The following is a 23982-nucleotide window of genomic DNA, read 5'->3' on the forward strand; positions in this document are numbered from 1 at the left end:
AAGGCAGAAAACTCAGACCCAAGAAAGACAGACCCATTTTCCTAAAAACAGGAAGCCAGGAGCCTAGTTGGCTGATCGCGTTGGCCTATTGGGTAATTTTATCCCTACCCTAGGCTTGCGTGTACGTGTGCATGCATAGACATGCATCTATCTTATGTTCAAGATGGCGCCCTTGATGCTGTGTGAGCTGTAGTCAAAAGAGGCTCTTCCAGTCATTGCATCTGTAGAGGTAGAGGCAACCTCCTCTAGAACTCCTCTAGCCATTGGCCCCCAAACCGTGAGTAATCTCCTTGGGAACAGGAAGTCGGAGGCACCAGTGATGCTATCAGATGTTGCTACCGCCTCCCCAGCAAACACGAAGCCAGTGGGAGGCAACCTACTGACTTGGGATTCAGAGTAGGGCTCAGAGGGGGTTGAAGGCCCAAGTGCCCATCCCTTCCTAAGACATGCACTTGATTTTGCTTTTCTGGAGCTTTCTGGGAAGGGTCAATTGACCAGGGTGTCCTGGAAATTGGCAGAAGTGTGACCCAGTGAAGCCAGGGTTAGCCTTTACGTGATTGCCATCGAAGGTCTTGGGGCAAGTCAGTTGGTAGTGAGAGCAGTTGGTTGGAGGGCTCAGTCTGGAAGCCGGCTGCCTGGCACGTGGTCTGCCGTGGTGAGGCAGGGCGTTGGGAGGTTCAGGAGGGAGGATGGAAAGTCAGGTACAGCTCGATTCCACTTGACTTAGCAATAGCAATCTGCTGCTGGAGGAATCGGGATTGGTTAAAACCATCTCCATGATCTCCATGGGCTGGAGGAGAAACTTGCTCTTCTCTTCATAAATTTATGACTGCTAGTCTTTCCCGTGTTGTAAGTCCCCTGAGGGAGGGGCCGTGTGTTCTACCTCTGGTGTACTCTCCCATGCGCTTAGTACCATAGGCACCTAGTAGGCACTCTGTAAATACACTTAAGAAACTTTGCATTGTCATATATAGGGGAAGCAGCGTGGCTCAGTGGAAAGAGCCTGGGCTTCGGAGTCAGAGGTCATGGGTTCAACTCCCGGCTCTGCCACTTGTCAGCTGTGTGACTGTGGGCGAGTCATTTCACTTCTCTGTGCCTCAGTTACCTCATCTGTAAAATGGAGATTAACTGTGAGCCTCACGTGGGACAACCTGATTACTCTGCATATACCCCAGCGCTTAGAACAGTGCTCTGCACATAGTAAGCGCTTAACAAATACCAACGTTATTATATTCACCTTTCTCTGGGCGCACATGCTAGTTGTTCCGCCACCACAATATGTGGCAATCCAAACAAGCTCGTGCTGTCGGAGGAACGCTCCTTAGTTCTGCTGCCACGTTCCAGTCAAAATGCGTGGCAAAAACACTCATGCAGCCATAGGTGAGCGTTGATGGTTGGCAGCTCGTCGCTTCTTCCCCATGCCCCCCAAACTCTCACTGAGGAAGCTTCAGTTGCTTCACCAGAGCGGTTTGGAGGCAATTCTCCCACTTCCTTTTCCTCGTGCCACGAGTTGCCAGGAAAGCACCCGATATCCTGGATCAAATCGTCCTCCCAAGGGGACAGTACCAGAGATCAGAAACACAAGCTCCCTCTATATTTTAAGCTTTTTGTGGGCAGGGATCATATCTGCCAACTCTGTTGCATTGTTCTCTCCCAAGTGCTTAGTACAGTGCTCTGCACGCAGTGAGCATTCAATAAATACCATTGATTGCTGATAAGGCCGGGGCAGCCAGCCTTTCTCCAGTCCCCTTTGACCCTTATGCATTATTGGAAATCTATTTCAGGCTCCAGGAGCACCCTTGACTGGTCATTTATAAGGCAATTTTCTGTTCTTTATAAGGAGACCAGCTGTGGCCCAGTCAGGTTAATGATCAGTGAATGGTGTTTACTGAGCTTTTACCTTATGCCGAGCACTGGACTGAGCTCTTGGGAGAGTGCATTAGAGTTGGTAAACCGATCCCTTCCCTTGGAGGGGCTGATCATCTTAGCCCAGTAAATCCAGATCAGAAGCATGAAAGAATCCCTCTTCCAGAGCCGTGGGTTTTCATTGGAATCGTGCCTCGAGGGCACATTTCACTGTTCACTGCTGCGAAGTAGAGGGAATTGAAGGGAATTGAAGAAAGGTAAATGCCGGTGAGGAAGGTTCTGGGCATTGCCAAGGATTTGGTCTCGTGCCTCAGACCTCCAGGTCATTACATCTCCTCCTGGGCACCTGTTAAAGCTCTCACCAGAGCATGGCCTCCGGATACCTGATGCTAAGTAATCTTTTATTTGTAGAGCGTTTTTATTGTGTTGAAGTGCTTTCACATGAATGATCTCAGTATTTCCTCTCAACATTCCTGTGAGGGAGGGAGGGATAGGTATCATTATCCCCCTTTTAGTTGTGGAAGCTGAGGCACAGAGAGGTTGCCAGTTGTCCAAGGTCTCGGAGTACAGGCCAAATAGATCCTGTATGGCCCAAGCAATTGACTGAAGTCAAAAGAGTCTACACTGAGGCAGGGACTTTTGTGGCTTCGCAGAGCGAGTTTTCTGGGGTAAGGCTATTGGAAGGAGCACTGGGAAGCAAAGCCTCGATTGTTCTAAAGAGGGGTCACACCAGGGAACAAGTTTTCTTCTGAATGTGAGTTTTAAGGTTATTTGTTAAGCGCTTACTATGTGCAGAGCACTGTTCTAAGCGCTGGGGTAGACACAAGGGAATCAGGTTGTCCCACGTGGGGCTCACAGTCTTAATCCCCATTTTACAGATGAGGTAACCGAGGCACAGAGAAGTTAAATGACTTGCCCAAAGTCACACAGCTGACAGGTGGCAGAGCCCGGGATTCCAAAGCCCGGGCTCTTTCCACTGAGCCACGCTGCTTCTCAAGGTTGCTATTGAGATGTCCAAAAAAAAAAAATCATCAGAGGAAAATCCCATCAGAGTTGTCAAAGCCGGGACATAGGGTTGTATTTATTAGTAATTCAATCAATATTATTTATTGAGTGCTTACTCTGTGCAGAGCACTGTATTAGGTATTTGGGTGAGTACACTAGAGTTAGGAGAAAAGATCCCTGCTCCTTATAATTTAATGGATTCTAGGCCTGCTCCTTTTAGGCTTTTTAATGGAAGAGACCACGAGGCACAGTCTGGCCTAGTGGATAGAGCACAGGCCTGGGAGTCAGCAGGACCTGGGTTCTAATCTCCCCTCTGCCACTTGACTGCCGTGTGACCTTGGGCAAACCTCCTAACTTCTCAATGTCTCATTTGCCTCATCTGTAAAATGGAGATTAAGTCTATGAGCCCAATGAGGGACAGTGACTGAAACCAATCTGATTAGCTTGTCGCTACCCCAGCGCTTAGTACGGTGCCTGGCACAGAGTAAATGTGAAACAGAGCTCTGTGTAGGAAAAAAAACAAAACACAAAAAACTTGCCCCCGCTGCTTCCATAACAGCTGTCGAGTCTTGAAGGATGCATATTTCATCTAGCGAGCTAGGGATAATGCACTGTGGCTTCCTGGGGCGATTCAGGCTGGCAGCTCTCCTGGACCATCTGGCACGGAATATCCAATTTGTGGCCGTAAACTTTAGTGGCGGTGCGTGGGTGACCTTTGCAATTAAAGGGATCGGGGCAAGAAGGTTTTGGGGCTGAGGAATAGATTGAAAACGTAATAGACACCTTTGCGTCTCCGACGAATTATTTTCGGGGTCGGTTTTTTAGTCTGAATCTGAAGGCCAATATTCTGCAATGATATGTAGTCTGCCCCCTGCTGGCCAAAGATCGGATATGACCGGCTGAAGATTGGACATCGGAGGCCGAAAAATTGCGGATTCATTCATTCAATAGTATTTATTGAGCGCTTACTATGTGCAGAGCACCGTACTAAGCGCTTGGAATGGACAAATCGGTAACAGAGACAGTCCCTGCCCTTCGACGGGCTTACAGTCGAATCGGGGGAGACGGACTGACAAGAACAATAGCAATAAATAGAATCAAGGGGATGAACATCTCCTTAAAACAATAGCAAATACATAGAATCAAGGTGATGTACGTCTCATTAACAAAATAAATAGGGTGATGAAAATATATACAGTTGAGCGGACGAGTACAGTGCTGAGGGGAGGGGAAGGGAGAGGGGGAGGAGCAGAGGGTAAGGGGGGGGAAAAGAGGGCTTAGCTGAGGGTTGGTCAAGCGTGGGGTAGAGGGGGAGCAGAGGGAAAGGGGGGGGAAAAGAGGGCTTAGCTGAGGGTTGGTCAAGCGTGGGGTAGAGGGGGAGCAGAGGGAAAAGGGGGAGCTCAGTCTGGGAAGGCCTCTTGGAGGAGGTGAGCTCTGAGTAGGGTTGAATCTAGTAAGATTGGATGCCTTGATAAGATAGTCTCTCCTTGAAGCTTCTTTTGTTCAGAAACGATCTCACTTGTCTCCCATACACAAGGACCGCATGAGATTTAAATGTTCCATTGCACAATTTATTGTTTGGTGTCTGAATTCCGACCCACCGCGTAATATGATATATTTTCATTACCCTATTTATTTTGTTAATGAATTGTACATCGCCTTGATTCTATTTAGTTGCCATTGTTTTTACGAGATGTTCTTCCCCTTGACTCTATTTATTGCCATTGTTCTCGTCTGTCCATCTCCCCCGATTAGACCGTAAGCCCGTCAAACGGCAGGGACTGTCTCTATCTGTTGCCGACTTGTTCATCCCAAGCGCTTAGTACAGTGCTCTGCACATAGTAAGCGCTCAATAAATACTATTGAATGAATGAATGGGACATCAGTCGATCGATCAGTGGTATTTATCCAGCACTTACTGGGGTCAGGGCACTGTACTGAGCGCTTGGGTGAGTACAGTACAAAAGAATTAGCAGACACTTTCCCTGCCCATAATGAGCTTAGAGTCTAAGGGCCATGTGTCTGCTGTGGCATCTCCCTCTGACCCTCTCTCTGCTAGCATTTCCTCAGGGACAGCCCAGTGAGGGATGGAGAGGTTTGTCTTAAAGGTCACACCAAGGAAAGTGAGGTATTTTCCTGATTTATAATAGGGAAGTAGCACCTAGTGGAAAGATCATTGGCCTGGGAGTAAAAGGACCTGGATTCTAATCCCATCTCCGCCAGCTGCCTGTTTTGTGACCTTGGGCAAGTCACTTAACTTCTCTGGGCCTCCATGTAGTCAATTTTAAAAATGGGGATTCAATCTTTGTTCTCCCTCCTACTTGGAGTGTGAGCCCCACCTGGGATTGGGACTGTGTCCAACCTGATTAACTGGTACCTACCCCAGTGCGTAGAACAGTGCTTGACACATAATAAGTGCTTAACAAATACCATAATAATGATTCATAATATGAATTTTCCTGGAGGCTCTCCAGCCTCCGGAGACCTTACCCGCATGTAGCCTCCTCCTTCTCCCTCCGTCTAATTAGGATCCCAGTCCCTCCAAGTTTGCTGAGCAGCAAACCAGGACATTAATCCAATTGACCTATTTGATCCCATCGCTCCCCTGTTCCTATTCTCTGCCCTCTCTGAAAAGTGAGGACACCAGTGAGTGTTCTCAGATAACCAGCCGCCACATAGCTTTCAAATCACAGTCTCTTGATTTTCCTGAATGTCTTGTATTTCCCTTTTGACCCGGTGAATGAACCTCATCGGAATCCCCTCCCTGCTCATACTGCACCATTCTGTCCTGAGTTTACGCCTTGAAATAAAGGCCCACATCCCCTCGTTTTCAGAAAAAAAGAGATTTGAAGATGGAACAGATGACCTTTTTCCTTGACTCTCATTCCTCTCATTTTCCAGTACAAATTCTGGAACACAAACTGCTTGAGCACTTATCCAGAAAGTACTTTTTCTTTCTTCTAAAGGAACTCATCCTGATGGTTCTAGATTTCAGGCTTACTTTTCTTCTCTCTCTGCTTATAGAATGCAAGGTTTGGCGGAATCCACTGAATTTGTTTCGAGGCGCTGAATACAACCGGTGAGTGTTTGGCAAGCTTGAGGTGGGCTGGGCGGGGGTGGGTGGAGGAGGCACTAAATAAATACTATCGATTGATTGATAGAGGAGAAAGCCGGTAGTTTTAAAAACGTTAGGAATATTTTTTTTTAAATCACCAAGATGAACAAAAACACTGAAACACCAAAAAGGAATTCTGTAGTCACATCCAGGCTTGGACCAGATTTTCTCTTCGTCATCACTGATAGCACTTTATTAGGTACCTACCATAAAGCCGGTACTAAGCATATAGAAGCCAAGGACCCAAACCCCAACCCTCAAGAAACTCCAGACTGTTGCAAGGGATAAACACAAATCATGCCATCGATCTAAATATCAAACTATCCTCAGCACAGCTGCCATTTCGTAGCCGTTTGACATAGCTTGGGACAGCGAGAATTTTTGAGTGCTAATTATGTGCAGAACACTGTTCTAAGCGTTTAAAGAAAATCCTACCCTCAAGGAACTTACAGTCAAATGAAGACAAGCAAAAGCAAAAATATTTAGAAATAGTGGAAACAGGGAAAGAAACAGAGCTGCATCTGGTAGAATGAATGACTGGGTGAATAAAATGTAGAGTACCTGGATTGCTAAGTCTGTAAGTGCTAAGGATAGTTGTGTGTCCATAACGATTAAGGAGTGCTTTATTAACATAAAATTTTTTGTCTTGGAAATATTTCTACATAGGAAGGGATCAAGAGGTCTTAAGCTCACCTAGAGCTCTTCGAGCTCTTCCGACCACAGCATTTTTAAGGCATGAATGAATTGCAGCTTCAAAATGTTTAGAATCTTCTCTGCCACAGGGTAGTCTCAGCTGAATTTGAGTTCCCAAAGTCATAGAATGGGTTGTAACATTAATAATAATAATAACAGTAATAATTATGGCATTTGTTAAGCACTTACTATATGCCAAGCACTGTTCTAAGCACTGGGGTAGATCCTCAGTTTGTCCCACGTGGAGCTCACGCTTTTAATCCCCATTTTACAGATGAAGTAACTGAGGCACAGAGAAGTTAAGTGACTTGCCCAAGGTCACACAGCAGACAAGTGGCGGAGCTGGGATTAGAACCCCCGACCTCTGACTCCCAAGCCTGTGCTCTTGCCACTGAGCCACGCTGCTTCTCATAGCATCCAATAGCTGCTTTTTTTGTTTTTAAATTGTATTCGTTCAGTGCTTACTATGTGCCAGGCACTGTTCTAAGTGCTGGGATAGTTACAGGTATTCAGATCAGACACAGTCCATTCCCACAAAGGACCCCCCAGTCTTAATCTTCATTTCACATATGAGGGAACTGAGACACAGAGGAAGTGAAATGACTTGCCCAAGGTCACTCTGCGGACAAATGGTGGAAGCTTGAATAGAACCCTGTTCTTTCTGACTCCCAGGCCGGAGCTCTATCCACTAAACCATGCTGCTTCTCTTGGAAAACATGTCTTTAGTCATTAGGGAATAACCAGTAGCTTGGTGCAAATTTTCACTTGCACAGGATGAGTTTCCTTTCAAGTTAGACATACATTAAAATGTGCTTGTTTTGTTTTATTATCCATGAGCCTCCTGGGGAAGTGAGTCGAACATTTGTTTCGAGGGACTAATCTATCAAACTGTTTTGCATCTGGGACCGGGTAGGATTTCTGCTTCTGGTCAGCAAGATTCATCTGGGGAAGAAAGGGCTTTCATGCTCTGTGTGCTGTTTCAGGTACACGTGGGTGACAGGACGAGAACCTCTGACCTACTATGACATGAATCTTTCAGCCCAGGACCACCAGACCTTCTTCACCTGCGACACAGATCATATGCGGCCAGCAGATGCTAGTAAGACCTGGGATTTGGGTCGAAGTTGGGGAAGGGCGAGGGTAGACAGGGTCAGAGCTGATGTGGAAGGAAAATAGTCAGTCAGTAAGATCTGTCGAACATCTGCTGTGTGAAGAGCACGGTGCTAATAGCTTGGGAAAATTCACCAGATGCATAAGACATGATCCCAGGCTTCAAGGAACTTGTGGGGTTTTTTTAAAAAATTTTTATGGTATTAGTTAAGCACTAGCTATTTGCCAGGCACTGTTCTAAGCACTGGACTAGATACAAGGAAATCAGGTTGTACATAGTTTATGTCCCACATGGGACTCACAGCTTCGATCCCCATTTTACTGGTGAGGTAACCGAGGCACAGAGAAGTGAAATGACTTGCCCCAGGTCACACAGCAGATGAGTGGCAGAGCCGGGATTAAAACCCAGATCCTCTGACTCCCAGTTCCGCGTTCTTTCCACTAGGCCACACTGCTTACAATGTAATGGAATGTCTCCATGGTGCTTCTTCCAGTGAAAAAACAAGAGGTGGGGGCCCCAATGATAAATGAATGGGTTTCAGAGATACCTAGGCCTAGAAGAGCCTCGATCATGGCCACCATGATGAGTGAATATAGAATCAATTTTCCTCAGAGTGATGATAAACGTGTGAATTTATAGAGCAATTTGGTTCTTCCAAAATGCTTTCCCAGCAGTGACCTCATCTTATCTTCTCAGCATCCTTGTGAGGTAGGCAAAGACAGGGAGTTATCATCCCCCTTTTCCTGTTGAAGAATCAAGGCCCAGAGAAGTTAAGTGATCGACAAGGTCACCCAGCCCAGCAGTGGCAAAGCCGGGTCCATAGCCCTGGTCTCTGGATTCCCCACGTTGTCCGCTTTCCACCAGACCACACGTGGACACAACAGTTGGTCATCCTCCCTCTCTTCCTCCTCCCCGCCTTCCCCCGACCCAGTGGGTGGAGAATATCCGGAAGAGTCCAACCAGAAATAGAGTCCCATGAGCTCTCCTGTGGTGGCTTCCTCTTGCAGGTGCCGGGCCTGATACCCCTTTGTCTCTTTCTTCCCCCAACAGTCATGCAGAAAGCCTGGAGGGAGAGAAACCCTCAAGCGAGGGTGTCGGCAGCTCACGAGGCCTTGGAATTAAATGAGTAAGTGGGAGAGGTCTTTGTCTTTTCCCCTCGAGAATGAGGATGCTCTTGAAGGTTGTGAAAGACACCAGAGGTGGATTGGGGGGTGGGGGAAGGTGGGACACAGCCCTCTGTGGGAAGGTAGGGTCAGAATTCAGAGAATTGTTTGTCCAAAACAGATGAAGTTTGCCGATGAGTTGGGCAAGCTCCGTTGGCAGAAGGAGGAAACAGTACAAGCACAAAATGGGGAGGGACTGCTACCAAGCAGTTGGGGCAGAAAAGATCTTGGGGCCCTAGTGGATATCAGACAATGAAGCAAGAGAATTAGAAAGAAAAGACACCACTGGGACCAGCAAATTGGGATCTGGAACGAAGTATCTTGAATCAATCAATCGGATTTATTGAGCACTTGCGGTATGCAGAGCACCGTAGTAAGCACTTGGGAGAGTACAGTGTAACAGAGTTAGACATGTTCCCTGCCCACAACAAGCTTACATATCTGTAACTTATTTTAATGTCGGATTCCTCCTCTACACTGTAAGCTCCTTGTGGAGAGGGAACCTGTACTCAGTTATACTGTACTCTCCCAAGTACTTAGTACAATGCTCTGCACATAGTAAGTCCTCACTATAAGTTTGCAGACACGTTCCCTGCCCACGACAAGCTTGCAGTCTAGAAGGGAAGGCGGCCATTAAAATAAGTTACAGATATGTATATATGTGCTAAGGAGCAGAGGGTGCGGTGAAAATGCCTGAAGGAAACAGATCCGGGTAAATAATAATAATAATTGCGGTATTTGTTAAGTGCTTATTAAGGGCTCTACCAAGTACTGGGGAAGATAGAAGATAGCTCACAGTCTAAGTAGGAGGGAGCACAGGTATAGAATCCCCATTTTGCAGAGGCAAAGAAAAGTGGAGCGACTTGGCCCAGGTCACACAGCAGACAAGTGGCAGAGCTGGGATTAGAACCCAAGTCCTCTGACTCCCAGGCCTCTGTTCTTACCAATCTACTTCCCTATGTGTTTGAGTGACACAGGAGGGAGAGGAGGAAGGGGAATTCAGCACAAAGAACAATTCTTCAGAACCACAAGCAGGAGGACCTCCCCTGGCTGACTCCACATTCTCCCTATTCTTGCGGGGCCTTCTGCTACTTTGGGTTTCTGTGAAGGGCTTCTACACAGCAGTGTTTTTTTTTAAAAAAGAAAGTATTTAAGTGTTTACTATGTGTCAATCACTGTTCTAAGTGCTAGGGTAGGTACAAGTTAACCAGGTAGGAAACAATCCCTGTCCCACATGGGGCTCACAGTCTAAGTAGGAGGGAGAACAGGTACTGAAACTCCATTTTACAGATGAGGAAATTGAGGGCCAGAGAGAAATAATAATAACGATGACATCCGTGAAGTGCTTCCTGTGTGCCAAGCGCTATTCTAAGTGCTGAGGTAGATTCAAAGTTATCAGGTTGGACACAGTCCCTGTCCTACATCGGGCTCACAGTCTCGATCCCCATTTTACAGATGAGTTAACTGAGGCAGAGAAGTGAAGTGACTTGTCCAAGATCACACACACAGCAGTCAAGTGGCGGAGTAAGGATTAGAACCCATGACCTTCTGATTCCCAGGCCCATACTCTATCCACCACACCATGCCGATGAAAGTGATTTTCCCAAGGTCACACAGCAGATAAATAAATGGTGGAGGCAGGATTAGAACCCAAGTCCTCACACCCAGGCCCAGGATCTATCCACTAGGCCATGCTGCTGATCGGGAAGGGAGGGAGAGTCACCCCAGGTACCAGGCAGGGCCCTGCCTTTCCACATTACCCACCTGGATCCTCTTGGGGTTATTGACTTTGTCAGAGAGAATACAGCAAAAAAGGAACCAGGTCACATGTCACGTGTATTTCCTTTTGTAGGGTCCCCTTGCATGCCAGCATTTGGGAAATCCTTCCTTATCCCCCCTCTACTCGTGGTTACTGCTTTGACAATGAATCTCTCAGAGTCAGGGAACATCCAGCGAAGGGCAACTGAGGTGATCAACCGGGTGGAGCAGCAGTTTCCATAAGAGAGAGATGAGAAGCTTCTGAGTTCTGCTGCCTGGAAAGGTGCTAGCTGAGAGGGGACAAGATGGAAATTGACGAAAAAAGGGAAGAGATGGACAAAGCCCTGTGGACTTGGTTTTCTCCAAATATCACTGCTTCAGGTTTGCAGCTTGAGTGTCGTAGGTTCCAACCAAGCACAATTAATCAATCCATCAGTGGTATTTATTGAGTGCTTACAGAATGCAGACCATTGAACTAAATGCTTGGGAAAGTACTAAGTCACTGAGTTGGTGGATGTGCTCCCTTCCCACGAGGAGCTTACAGGTTACAGGGAGAGACAGGCATTTAACAAGGAGACCCATAGTCATCCAGCGAAAGGGTAAAGGCGGAAGCCGTTCCCGTGGGCAGCTGGGCCGCCAACCACGCTGGCCATTTCCAAGGGGGTTTGGATACATCCTTAGGTGAGGGGGTCCATGTGGGGTCCCTTGAGGAAAAGGCAGAGGCATGAGGGAAAAGAAAGGGGTCGATATCCACGTAAAGCCTTTAGACTTTAAGCTCCCTATGCACGGGAAACGTGTCTACCAGCTCTGTTGCACTGTACTCTTCCGAGCACCTAGTACAGTGCTCTGCACACAGTAAGCGCCCAATAAATACCCTTGATTGATGAATGAGGATTGAAGACCAAGATGACTCCCCTCGCTTGGTTCCTCGAAGCGTCCCGGAACCGGACGGAGGCAGAATAGTGGGCTGGATGGTCCAGGAGGCCAAAATGTTTCTCTCACACTCTTCTCTCTTCCCAGATGTGCCACCGCTTACATCCTTCTGGCCGAAGAAGAAGCGACGACCATCGTTGAAGCCGAGAAGCTGTTTAAGCAGGCTCTGAAGGCCGGGGAGGGCTGCTACAGACGGTCCCAACAACTGCAACATCACGGGGCCCAGTACGAAGCCCAGCACAGTAAGGATCCCTCCTTCCCTGCAGCTTCCCTCACACCCCCCACAGCCACGGGGAGAGCGTCCCTTCAGTCCGTTCCAGTAGGCCGCTTTTGGGAAGGACGGAAGCTCATTTGGGATTTTGGCTTGGGTGTTTGGTCTGAGGGAGATGGTCTTTTTGCCCTCTTAGCCCCTGAGTTCATTTGATTTCCTGCTGAGAAGGAACCCTCCCTCCCTCCCCCCCCCCCCCGCCTCCCAGAGCTAGAAGACCATAGCCCACGTTTCCAGTCGTCACCTAGTGGGAGGGTCTCACCTGGCGGCCTAGCCGTGACCGCTGTGGCCGACTCGGGCCCGGGCGGTGGAGCGGCTTTTTGTGTCTGCCGGTCGGCTTGTCTGGGCCCCCTGCTTCACGGGACACGGGATAAGTTCATAGAGGCCTTTCTCTGCTTCACCTCCTGATTCAGAGTTGGGTGTTCTGGTTCCCTTCCCTTCTGTCTTCCCCTCCTCCTTCCATCGGAGTCCTAGTGTAACCACAGGGCATCCTGCCCTCACCTATGCCTTTTGTTCCTGCCACTGCCTGCCCCGCATTAAAAAAATCCTGGGGGAGTACTGTACCAAAAAAAAAAAAACAAACAAAATACTATCTGGCATCACATAGTGGCAGAGGATTACATAATCGAGCACTTAGTATAGTGCTTTGCAAACAGTAAGCATTCAATAAATACAGTTGAATTAAAAATGCGATTGAATGAATCTGAAACCCAGGTGAAGAAATTGTTTCCTCTCGGCTAGTGTTTTTCTCCCCCAAATTCCTTCCTTTCAATCTGGGGGGCTGGAGGTGCCTTCCCCCTTTCCCCTCCGCCTCACCTCCCTTGACTCCTCGCTTCTCTCCGCTTGCGTCGCTGTTCTGCCCACACCCACCAGATTACTTATCTTCCAGAGTCCTAGCCTGGATTGCCTGTCTCCCAGGGGTCAGTCTTTTTTTTTTTTTTTAAATCCGTCAGTCAATAGTATTTGTTATTTATTATTCATTTATGATCATTTTATGGTACTTGTTCAGCATTTCCTATGTCCCAGGCACTGTACGATAGTCAGGTTGGACACAGTCCTTGTCCTCACATGGGCCTCATGGTCATGTGGTGAATGTCATCGGCAGCAGTGGGGGAGACTCCGTTCGTTCAGCCTCTGCCTGCTGCGGTGATCCTATGGATCTCTCTGCTGGGATGAAAACCCGAACACCCCCCACCTCCATCATACAGCATTCATTTGGGTTTCCCAATGAGAGAGCGCCCTTGGGGCGAACTTTAGGACAGAGCTTTCCACAGGGCAAGCGCCCAGTCAGTACATTTGAAAGCATACAACTGAATGATCCTCTGCTCCCGACCACGAGCGGCAGCCCGATAGATGCTGCAGACGCTCACGTGGCCTAATGGAAAGAGGACGGGCCTGGGAGTCAGAGGACCCGGCTTCTAATTCCGCCTCCTAGAATTGCTTTGTGACCTTGGGCAAGTCACTTTGCTTCTCTCTGCCTCAGTTTCTTGAACTGCAAAATAGGATTCAATATCGTCCTTCCTATTTAAGACTGTGATCCCCCGTGAGGGGCAAGGACTGTGCCGTACCCCCGAGCCTAGAAAAGGTTTTGACGCATAGTAAGTGCTTAATAAGTACCATAAAAAATATCCGGGACCACATAATAACAGAGGATTACATTATCTGAAATCCAGGTGAAGGAATCGTTTCCTCTCCGCTTGTGCTATTTTTCCCCCAGATTCCTCCCTTTCAACCTGCTGCTTAATCTCTCCAGAAAGTGGGGTCCCACATCTTTCACGTAACCTATAGGTACTTGGAAAAATTGCAGCCACATCTTGTTCTCATTGTTCTGAGTTTGAGATCGTTAGGACTATGCTCCGCAAATCACTTAATGACTCCATATCATATACGAGCTTAATGCGGGCCAGCTGGTCATGTTTTCCAAAAGATGGTAATTTTACAGAAGGATTAAGCGTTTGCGTGCTTTTCTGGTTGAGAAACATTTTTAAAAAGACACGCATGATGACATAAAAGCCTGACCCTTGGCTCTCGATTCTGGGGCGTGAGGCCTAACGTGATTGGAGAGGGCGAACCATCGCTGGAACTCGTGGCCGCTTTCTCGGAGGCCGGGTCATCCCGATCCAGGGTTGTCATCCCGATCCAGGGTGGTCGTTCCAGTCGAGCATGGTCATCCCGATCTGGGGTGGTCGTCCCTATCCGGGGTAGTCTTCCTGATCCGGGGTGGTCGTCCTGATCCGGCACAGCCCAGCGGCCGGTCGGAATGTGTCTTGCTGCCGTGTCCGCGGCCGTCGGAGAGATGATGGGCCTCTCTGGGGACCCGGGGGGCGGATTCGTGATGTCAGTGGTCCTGGAACCCACATAATATCAACCAGAATTTCAACAAGGGTCTCTCTCCCCCAGCCTCGGTGTCCGGGAGGGAAAGCGCCTTGGGCAAGTTGCGGCCCGAAATTCACCCCTTTGTCCATTTGGCATTAACGCAACACACATGCTGTAATAGGAGGAGGCCGTTTGGGGGTGGGGAAACCGAGAGTTGGAGGCTCTGGATACTGCCTTGGGCCTCTTGGGGGTAGCTGGCTTCCTTATAAATTATAATAATGAGGGTATTTGTCAAGCGCTTACTACGTGTCAAGCTGGGGTAGATACAAGTTAATCAGGTTGGATACAGTCCCTGTTCCACAAAGGGCTCACAGTCTAATTAGGAGGGTGAACTCATATTTAATCCCCATTTTACAGTTGAGGAAACGGAGGCACAGAGAAGTGAAATAATTTGACCAGGGTCACGCAGCAGACAAGTGGCAGAGCGGCATTAGAATCCAGGTCCTTCCGATTCCCGGGTTCGTGCTTTTCCCACTAGGCCAGCGGATGCGTCGGTTACCTGAGGTGAAGCCTTGTAGCCTTCTGTGGGGAGCTAGTCCTGGCTCTCGGACCTAATGACCTTTTGGTGCACACATGAGAGGTTGTCATTTTAAGTTGGGGAGGTGTAAAGGAGGGTGAGGCTTCTTGAGGGTGGCAGGTAGGTAGGCAAGCAGGCTTCAAAATTCTGGCAGGTTCCAGACACCCAATTCGGAGGTTTCCCAGCCCCGCTCATCATCATCGTCTGGACTGGAAACTACCTGTGGGCAGGGAATATGTCCACCAACTCTGTTGTATTGTACTCTTCCAGGCGCTTAGTACAGCACTCTGCGTATAAATATGATTGATTGTTAATTGATCAGTATTAAGCGAGCACATACTGCAGTCAGAGCACTGCCATTGGGTCATCAGTATGCACAGCACCGTACTGGGCTCCCGCTGTATTCACGGCACTGTCTTGGGATGTGCAGTATGCGGTGGATTTAGTGGGTGTCTGCTGTGTGCAGAGTACTGTACTGGGCGCCTACTGTGTGTCGAGCACTACACTGGGGGCCTGCTGTCCACAGAGTGCTGTACTGGGGGCCTGCCGTGTCCAGAGCACTGTACTGAGCTCTGTTCCTTGCAGTGCACTCTTCTGAGGCTTGAGAACATGCAACGGAATTAGAGGACCGAGCCCCTGGTCCTGACCTACAGGAGCTCAGAGATTATATTTTTTCTTTCTTTTTCTTTTTTTAAAAGTTTTCTTTGTGGTTGTATTTGTTAAGCGCTATGTGCCAGGCACTGTATTGAGCCCTGAGTTAGAGCTTACCAGGTTAGACACAGTCCCTGTCCCACATGGGGCTCATAAGTCTTATTCCCCATTTACCAGATGAAATAACCGAGGCGCAGAGAAGTTAAGTGACTTGCCCAAGGTCACACAGTCTTGTCAGAGACCTGGGAGAATGAGGTCAGGAAGTTGGCCCTGGCAGCTTGAAAGGCAAAAGCAATAGTTTCACCCCCAGCTGGAAACTCTTGGGGGCCCTGGCCCCCGTCAACCCCATCCCATTCACCCCAACTTGGTTGTCCCTAGGGCGGGGTCTTATGCCCCGGAGAAGGAGAGTGCTGCAGGATTCATTTTTTTTCTTTTTCTTTTTTTCTGATACTGCTAAAGAGTTTACTGTATGCCAGGCACTGTACTAAGCACTGGGATAGATAGTAGCTAATCGGGTTGGATGCACTTCATGTCCCATATGGAGCTCACAGTCTTCATGCCCATTTTGCAGAGGAGGTACCAGAGGCACAGAGAAGATAAACCTACAGAAGCAGGCAAGTGGCAGACCTGGGATTAGAACCCAGGTCCTCTGACTCTCAGGCCCGTGCTCTATCCACTAGGCCACACTGCTCGCCCCCACTGGGCTTGTGAGACGGCCTCTTGCACTCTGTCTTCCCTCATTGACTTCTTGCTGGGGGAGCAGTTCCCCCCCTCTAGACTGTAAGCGCGTTGTGGGCAGGGAGTGTGTCTATTGTTGTGTCGTATTCTTCCCGGCGCTTAGTACAGCGCTCTGCACCCAGTAAGCACTCAATAAGTACCTGACTTATTGACTGACTGGGAAGGCTCTCTGGTTTTAATCATCATTTCTCTCTCTTCTCCAGGACGAGACACGAACGTCTTGGTCTACATTAAGAGGAGGCTGGCCATGTGTGCGAGGAAGCTGGGAAGAACACGAGAAGCAGTGAAAATGATGAGAGACGTGAGTTTCTCTGGGTTCGGATGGGGGCCGTGGTGATTGGCTGCTACGTCTCATGAGATCAGTTTCACTGGATTTCCCCGGAAGCCCTAGACACCAACCGACTGTTTCATCTGAAAGGAGTCTTGCTGATTCATTTAGGTGGATTTGATTTTAGTGTCTGTCTCCCCTGCTAGATGGTAAACTACCTGAGGGTAGGGATTGTATCTGCTAACTCTGTTGTACTTTTCCAAGTGCTTAGCTGCAGTGCTTGCACACCGTAACGGCTCAGGAAATACCATTGATCGATTGATTGAGTCAGAGCCCGGGTGTCCGTTTTGCTCACCATTCCCCCGCTTCTCCGCGGAACTCCCTCCCACTTCGCATCCAGCAGATCACTGCTCTCCCTATCTTAAAAACCCTATTGAAATCACTCCTCCTCCAAGAGGTCTTTCCTGATTGATCTCTCCTATCCCCTCCCCTCCCCACAACCTCCTGCCATTTGAGCATTTTCAGGACACCTAAGCACTTCAATCCATCCATCAATCCTATTCATTGAGCGTTTACTATGTGCAGAGCACCGTACTAAGTGCTCGGGAGAGTACGGCACAGCAATATAACAGACACATTCTCTACCCACAGGGTATTCACACCCCACCTTGTAGCACTTATTATGGTATTTGTCTAGCACTTACTGTGTGCCAAGCACTCTTCTAAACACTGGGGTAGATAAGTTAATCATGTTGGACTGAATCCTTGTACCACCTTGTACCACATGGGGCTCACAGTCTAAGCAGGATTGAGAACAGGCACTGAATCCTCGTTTTTCAGATGAGGAAACTATGGCCCAGAGAAGTGAAGTGATTTGCCCGAGGTCACCCAGCAGGCAAGTAAGTGGTGAAACCCATATTAGAGTCCTGGTTCCGTGCCGCCCAGGCTCTTTCCACTAAGTGATGGTGCTCCTGATTTGTGTACCTATCTTTATAATCTCTTGCTTTTTTCTTCTATATGATTATTTTAGTATCTATTTCCCCCCCGCTAGATCATCAACACCTTGAGGGCAGGGATCGTGTCTACTAACTATCGTTCTCTCTCCCAAACACTTAATATAGTGGTCTGTACCCAAAGGGCGGTCAATCAATGATATTGTGTGATTGATTGATAGCACCATGAACCACCGGGCACTCCCCCGCCCCCATCTTGAAGTTGTTCGAACCTAGCACACCCATTTCTTCACCTCCCATCCTCAAGACCCTTCTAAAAGCTACCTCCTCTAGGATGGCATCTCTGAATAATCTCCACCTCTCTGGTCATGTCATCCCATCTGCTACTCATAGCCCTCTTGCGAGTATCGGGTAATTAATTTCATGTAGTTATTCCATCTCCTGCTTTTGTTTATAATCAGTTTTCTCTCTGCCCTTACCCGAACTGAAGGTTTGCAATCTGTGCCAGCTTATGTCTCCCAGTAGATTGTAAATTTCCCAAGGAGAGGAACCAGCCTTCTACTTCTCGATTACGTTCACAAATGCCTAATACAGTGTTATTCATGCAGTGGGTGCTAAGTACAGTCCCCTCTAGGTGCCTAGCAAAATGCTGTGCATGCAGTTACCATTCAGTACAGTGCCCTACACCCAGTTCAATAAATCAATCGATGAATAGTGTTTTTTGTTTTTGTTCTTTCGGTATTTGTTAGTAAGCGTTTACTATGTGCCAGGCACTGAAAAGTGCTGAGTAGATACAAGTTAATCAGGTTGAACACAGTCCATGTCCCACATGGGGTTCACAGTCTTAATCCCCATTTTACAGGTGAGGTAACTGAGGCCCAGAGCAATTAAGTGACTTGCCCAGGGCGCACAGCAGATCAGTCACAGAGCCGGGATTAGAACCCAGATCCTTTGACTTCCAGCACTGTGTTCTTTCCACTAGGCCATACTGCTCTCTATCTTATTATGCATTTACGGTGCCCAGAGCACTTTATTAGTGCTTGGGAAAGTACAATACAATGGAGTTGGTAAGCACCACCCCTGCCCACAAGGAGCTGACAGTTTAGAAGGACTGTTATCTCCCTACCTCTTAGACCGTGAGTCCTGGTCTTGTGTGGAATGGTTCCTGTTTCCCTGGCTTGAGGGGAGTCCCAGGGTTCAGAATCCTAGTCTTAGGGAATCCTTCAGCATGCTCCTATATGGAATTCAGGTTTTCTGATACCCAGAGGGGACCAGGACTATCTGTAGGTGCTCTCTCTTTCGGGGGAATGAGAGGGCTTCATTTCCCCTCGGGATTTCAGCAGTGCAGGTGATGACAGCTGAACGGTTGACACAGGGAAGCGAGGTGGCCTAGTGGGAGGAGCCTGGGCCTGGAGAAGTAAGGGACCAGGGCTCTAATCCCCGCTGCTGGGTGACCTTGTGCACATCACTTCTCTAGGCCTCGGTTTCCTCGTCTTTAAAATAGAGATTCAGTGCCTGTTCTCCCTACTACTTAGACTGTGAGCTCCGAGTGGGACGGGGACTGTGTCCAACCTGATTAACCTGTATCTACTTTAGTGCTCAGTACAGTGGTTGACTCAGGAAAGCGCTTACAAATACCATAATCATCATCATCATCATCACTTCCTGCCTTTCTCGCCCCAGATCTCCTTCAGAAGTGCCATCTCTTCATAGGAAAGCAATGTAGATGAGGAGCAGCAGAACTTGATTATTAGGATGACTGCAACCTGCTGGAGGGCAGGGATCGTGTCTAATCCGCCAGTCAGTTGAGATTTATTGAGCATTCACAGTATGCAGAGCATGGCATTAAGTCATCGGTGGTATTTGAGTGCTTACTATATGCAGAGCGCTCTACTAAGTGCTTAGCGCTGCGTTTGTAACGTACAGTACAACAGACTTGGTAGATACAGTTCCCGCCCTTGAGGAACTTAGAGTTCAGTGGAAGGGCACAGACATTGAAAATGGGGAGACAGCGTGGCATAATAGACAGAGCATGGGCCTGAGAGGTAGAAGGTCCATGGGTTCTGATGCTGCCTCTGCCGCTTGTTTGCTGTGTGGTCTTGGGCAAGTCACTTCACTCCTCTGTGCCTCAGTTACCTCATCTGTAAAATAGGGATGAAGACCGTGAGCCCCAGGTGGGACAGGAACTGTGTCCATCCAGATTTGCTTGTATCCACCCCAGCGCTTAGTGCCTGGCACACAGTAAACATTTAACAAATACCACAATTATCCCAGCGTTTAGAACAGTGCTTGGCACATAGTAAATACTTAAATACCCTTATTATTAAAGGATAGTATTTAAGTGCCGTGGGGCTGCGGTGGGGAGAGAATTAAAGGGCTTAAGGAATATAGAACCAAGCGCGTAGGCATCGGAGCGTTGAGGGCGAATTGGGGGGGGGGGGGGAATGGGGATGTCAGGGAAGCCCTCTTAGAGCTTTGAAGGTAGTAATGATAATTATGGCATTTTTTAAGCACTTATTGTGTGGCAAGCACTGTTCTAAGAGAGAGTGGTGACTTGTCATCTGATAGGAGAGGGAGTTGCAGCCCAGAGGGAGGTTATGAGCAAAGGGTCGTCAGCAAAATAGAAGAGATTGAGGTACAGTGAGTGGATTGGTGTTAGAGAAGTGAAATGTGGACTGAGTTATAGTGGGAGATTAGCGAGGTTAGAAAGGAGGGAAGAACTGATTTTACAGTCAGTGACGAGGAGTTTTTGTTTCTCTACTACTGTGGTCCCCCAAATGATTAATACGGTGCTCTGCCCACTGCAGGCACTAACATTCTATTGATTGATTGATTGATTGAGACCCAAAAAGAGGGTCTCGAGTTTTCCAGTCGGAACTGAAAAGAGCTCTGATAGGGTCTCTTTGATCCGTTTGGTCTTTGCCACCTGATCTCTGCCCACCCCGCCCTTCCTTCTTGCTTCCTTTCTGAAGCAGCGTGGCTTAACGGAAAGAGTCCGGGCTTGGGAGTCAGAGGTCGTGGGTTCAAATCCCGGCTCTGCCACCTATCAGCTGTGTGACTGTGGGCAAGTCACTTCACTTCTCTGGGCCTCAGTTCCCTCATCTGTAAAATAGGGATTAAGACTGTGAGCCTCACATGGGACAACCTGATTACCCTGTATCTACCCCAGCGCTTAGAACAGTGCTCTGCACATAGTAAGCGCTTAACAAATACCAACATTATTAAACACTCTGCACCCTTGCGCAATTCTCCTGCTCTCCACCTACAGTGGTTTGCCTTGAAGAAGCAGCATGGTTTAGTGGAAAGAGCCCGGGCTTAGGAGTCAGAGGTCATGAGTTCTAATCCCATCTCCGCCGCTTCTCAGCTGTGTGACCCTGGGCAAGTCACTTAACTTCCCTGTGCCTCAGTTACCACATCTGTAAAATGGGGATGAAGACTGTGAGCCCTACGTGGGACAACCTGATTACCTTGTATCTACCCCAGTGCTTAGAACAGTGCTTGGCACATAGTAAGCACTTAACAAATACCAATATTATTATTATTATTATGAAGAGAGGGAGCTTCAGGCTCAAGCCTGTTCTGGAAGGAGAGAACCAGCTGAGGATAGACCACAGTTCCTGTAACTTCCAGAATAGTAGCCGGACCTTGGGATCTATTTATAAGTGCAAGCAAGAATATCTCCGGGAAATCGATGCCCCAGGGGCAGTCTGATATTGATCTTTCTCTCAGATGTTCATTTCTGCTCATTCTGGGATGAGTCTGGCGTCAGAGGATCTGCTCTTGAGCAAAGCAAAGCTAGAACTCTGCCAGGCCCTGCCGTCTTTCTGTCTCCCTTCTCCTGGTGACTTTCGGCTCACCTTTTCCCTCTGGTCCTGTTCCTCCATTCGTTCCCCATCTCTCATGACCTTTCTTTCTTCCCACTTTATAGCGGGAGTACTCCTCTTCTTCCTTTAGCCGTGATGTCTCAATATGTCCTCATTTTCCCTTCGGCGAGTCTGGAGGCCCACGATGGACAAATCTTGGATGGGTTTTGAAGCCTGAGAGCTCAAACTGTGCTAGGGAGGAGCAAAAAGTAGCAGTAGAAGTAAAAGTGTTTAAGTGCTTCCTGAGTGCAGAACACTGTTGTATCCATCAACCAATTGCATTTTTTTATGATATTTCTGCTGTCCTGCTGAGCCCGCCTTCCCTACATTTTCTGTGTTGTGCTTTGTTTTTCACCAGTGGAGTTCCCATTGAATTGAAAAAGTTCCCTTTTTGTGGAGGCGTTTTTCCTATTGATCAAAGCCACGTTGAATTCCTGCCCTCTAAGAGATTAACCCCCTGCTTAGTTTGGGATCATATAGGAACTGCAAATATCGAGCACAAGAAGGGCATGGTATGGACTGGAGACTCAGTAGCCCCACATACTCTCCTCGGTGAGCTTCACCATTAATGGCGTGGTCTCTGCACATATATACAGTACCATCTGCACATCAAATGGCCACATATTTCCATGATTCCTCTATCAGTAAGTCAGTCATCATGTTTATTGAGTGCCTGTACTAAGTGCAGAGCACTGTACTAAGTGCTTAGGAGAGTACAATACAACAATATAACAGACACATTCCCTGCCCACAACGAGCCTACGGTCCAGAGACTCTCCAGACGTAACCTGAGGTGAGAAGGTGGGATTGGAGGTGAGGAAATGCTCTTTCCTGTCCTTCCCCTTCCAGATTCTAAGGAATCAACTCCCAGGGACTCTTCTTTGTTGCTGTGCTCATGCATGATTGAATCTCTGAGGCTTTTTATAGACAGAGCCGTGAAAAAGTAAATTATCTTATATCATGGGCCTCTCGGGACCCTGGATCACAATTTGGTCTTTCCTTTGGAGGCCAATAGTGTTAGAACAAACCACTTACGGAATAACAAGCTGACATATACAGCGTCTCTCCCCTTTTCCTTTCGACACTTTTATGTGAGGCTGTAATTGAATAATACTATATTTACAGCTAAAATAACTTTCTGTCTGCTGTTTCAGTCTCCCACAGACCATGTCCTCAGATTTTAACTGTGAAAACCTCCCTTTGGCCTCAGTGGGAAGCTAGCTAAGATTCTCTTAATTATCTCGGCCACCCCCAAAAACTATGTAAGAACTTGTCCATAAATTCACCCATCAGTACTGTGGACTATTCAGTCAATATCATGTTTAAATAGACCCAAATCCAACTTGAAACACTTAGAGGATTGTTGGGTTTTGGGGATTTTCTTTGGTACTTGTTGATCAATCAATCAGTCGTATTTATTGAACACTCACTATGTGGTGCAGAGCACTGTACTAAGTACCTGGGAGAGTACAATACGACAGAATTAGCGGGCACATGCCCTGACCATAAGCAGTCACTGTACTAAGTGCTGGGGTAGATACAAGCTAACAAAGTTGTACTCTAGGTCCCATATGGGGCTCCCAGTCTTAATCCCCATTTTACAGTTTAGGAAACTGAGGCGCAGATAAGTTACTTGCCCAAGGCCACACAGGAGACAAGGGGTGGAGCCAGGATTAGAACACAGGTCTTCTGACTCGAAGGCCTGTGCTTTATCCACCAGGCCACACTGCTTCCCATTCTGCAAATCAGCCAAGGTAAAGAATGCAAACAGCAGCCCTTAATTATGTATGTGGAGATTTCTAATCCATTGAATGAGCTCTCTTTTTTTCCCTTTTCGAGTGTATAAATGGTAACCTCTTAAGTGTATCACATTCCTCTATTAAAACAAACCTGTCATGATAAGAGGCAGATGATGCAGAACCGAAACTGGAGTCCTGCTTCCAGTCCCCACACATTTTGCCCAAAAGATATTTGAAGTGAACGGAAAGAGCCATTGATTTTCACTCTCTGAGAAAAGTGATGTGCTCAGGGCATCGAAGACCGATAAACTTCTTGCTGCCAGGAGAGAGCAAGTTTCACTTCTGATTCTAAAGTAGATGATTAGTAAACTGAACTTTGCATAAGTACGAAATTTTTCTCCAAGTATTTTGTTCTAATTCATTCAGGAGTATTTATTGAGTGCTTACTATGTGCAGAGCACTGTACTAAGCGCTTGGAGCGTACAATTCGGCAACAGATGAGTAGAAGAATATGTGCAGTTCTGTCTCCCTTTCTAGACTGTTGTCCCCTCCTCTGGACTGTAAACTCGTTGTGGGAGGGAATGCGTCTGCCAGCTCTATCTTGTATTCTCCCAAGCGTTTAGTGCAGTACTCGGCACACAGTAAATCGCTAAATAAATATGATTGATTGATTGATCCTGGGACTATCCAGCCCAGCTTTCTGTCTCCAACAGCTCACCAGGAGGGACCCTGTTGTAGTTGCTCTCCTGACACCAAAGTTAAGGTTCAACGCCCTACACCCCTGTCTTTCACCTCTATTTCCCCAATTGTGCCTCCTGTTGCCCAAAATGGACCACTCATGTATTGATGCCTGAGGACCTGAATAATAATAATAATAATAGTGATGGGATTTGTTAAGCACTTACTACGTGCCAAGTACCGTTCTAAGCATTGGGGTAGATACAGGATAATCAGGTTGTCCCATG

The 23982-nt window shown here is 47.7% G+C and overlaps 1 protein-coding gene across 7 annotated transcripts in view; it reads left to right on the forward strand.

The window, feature by feature from the left end:
- The window catches only part of ST7 (suppression of tumorigenicity 7), a 207433-nt gene that overhangs the window by 123945 nt on the left and 59506 nt on the right, over positions 1-23982 (forward strand). For all 7 annotated transcript variants that reach the window (XM_039913195.1, XM_039913197.1, NM_001242741.1 and 4 more), the window contains 5 exons: positions 5896-5950; positions 7663-7778; positions 8841-8916; positions 11732-11886; positions 16398-16495. In XM_039913195.1, the coding sequence (XP_039769129.1) occupies positions 5896-5950; positions 7663-7778; positions 8841-8916; positions 11732-11886; positions 16398-16495 (500 nt within the window). The remainder of the gene's footprint in view (positions 1-5895; positions 5951-7662; positions 7779-8840; positions 8917-11731; positions 11887-16397; positions 16496-23982) is intronic.

Source organism: Ornithorhynchus anatinus, chromosome 10 (assembly GCF_004115215.2).
Source record: "Ornithorhynchus anatinus isolate Pmale09 chromosome 10, mOrnAna1.pri.v4, whole genome shotgun sequence".
Lineage (NCBI taxonomy): Eukaryota > Metazoa > Chordata > Mammalia > Monotremata > Ornithorhynchidae > Ornithorhynchus > Ornithorhynchus anatinus.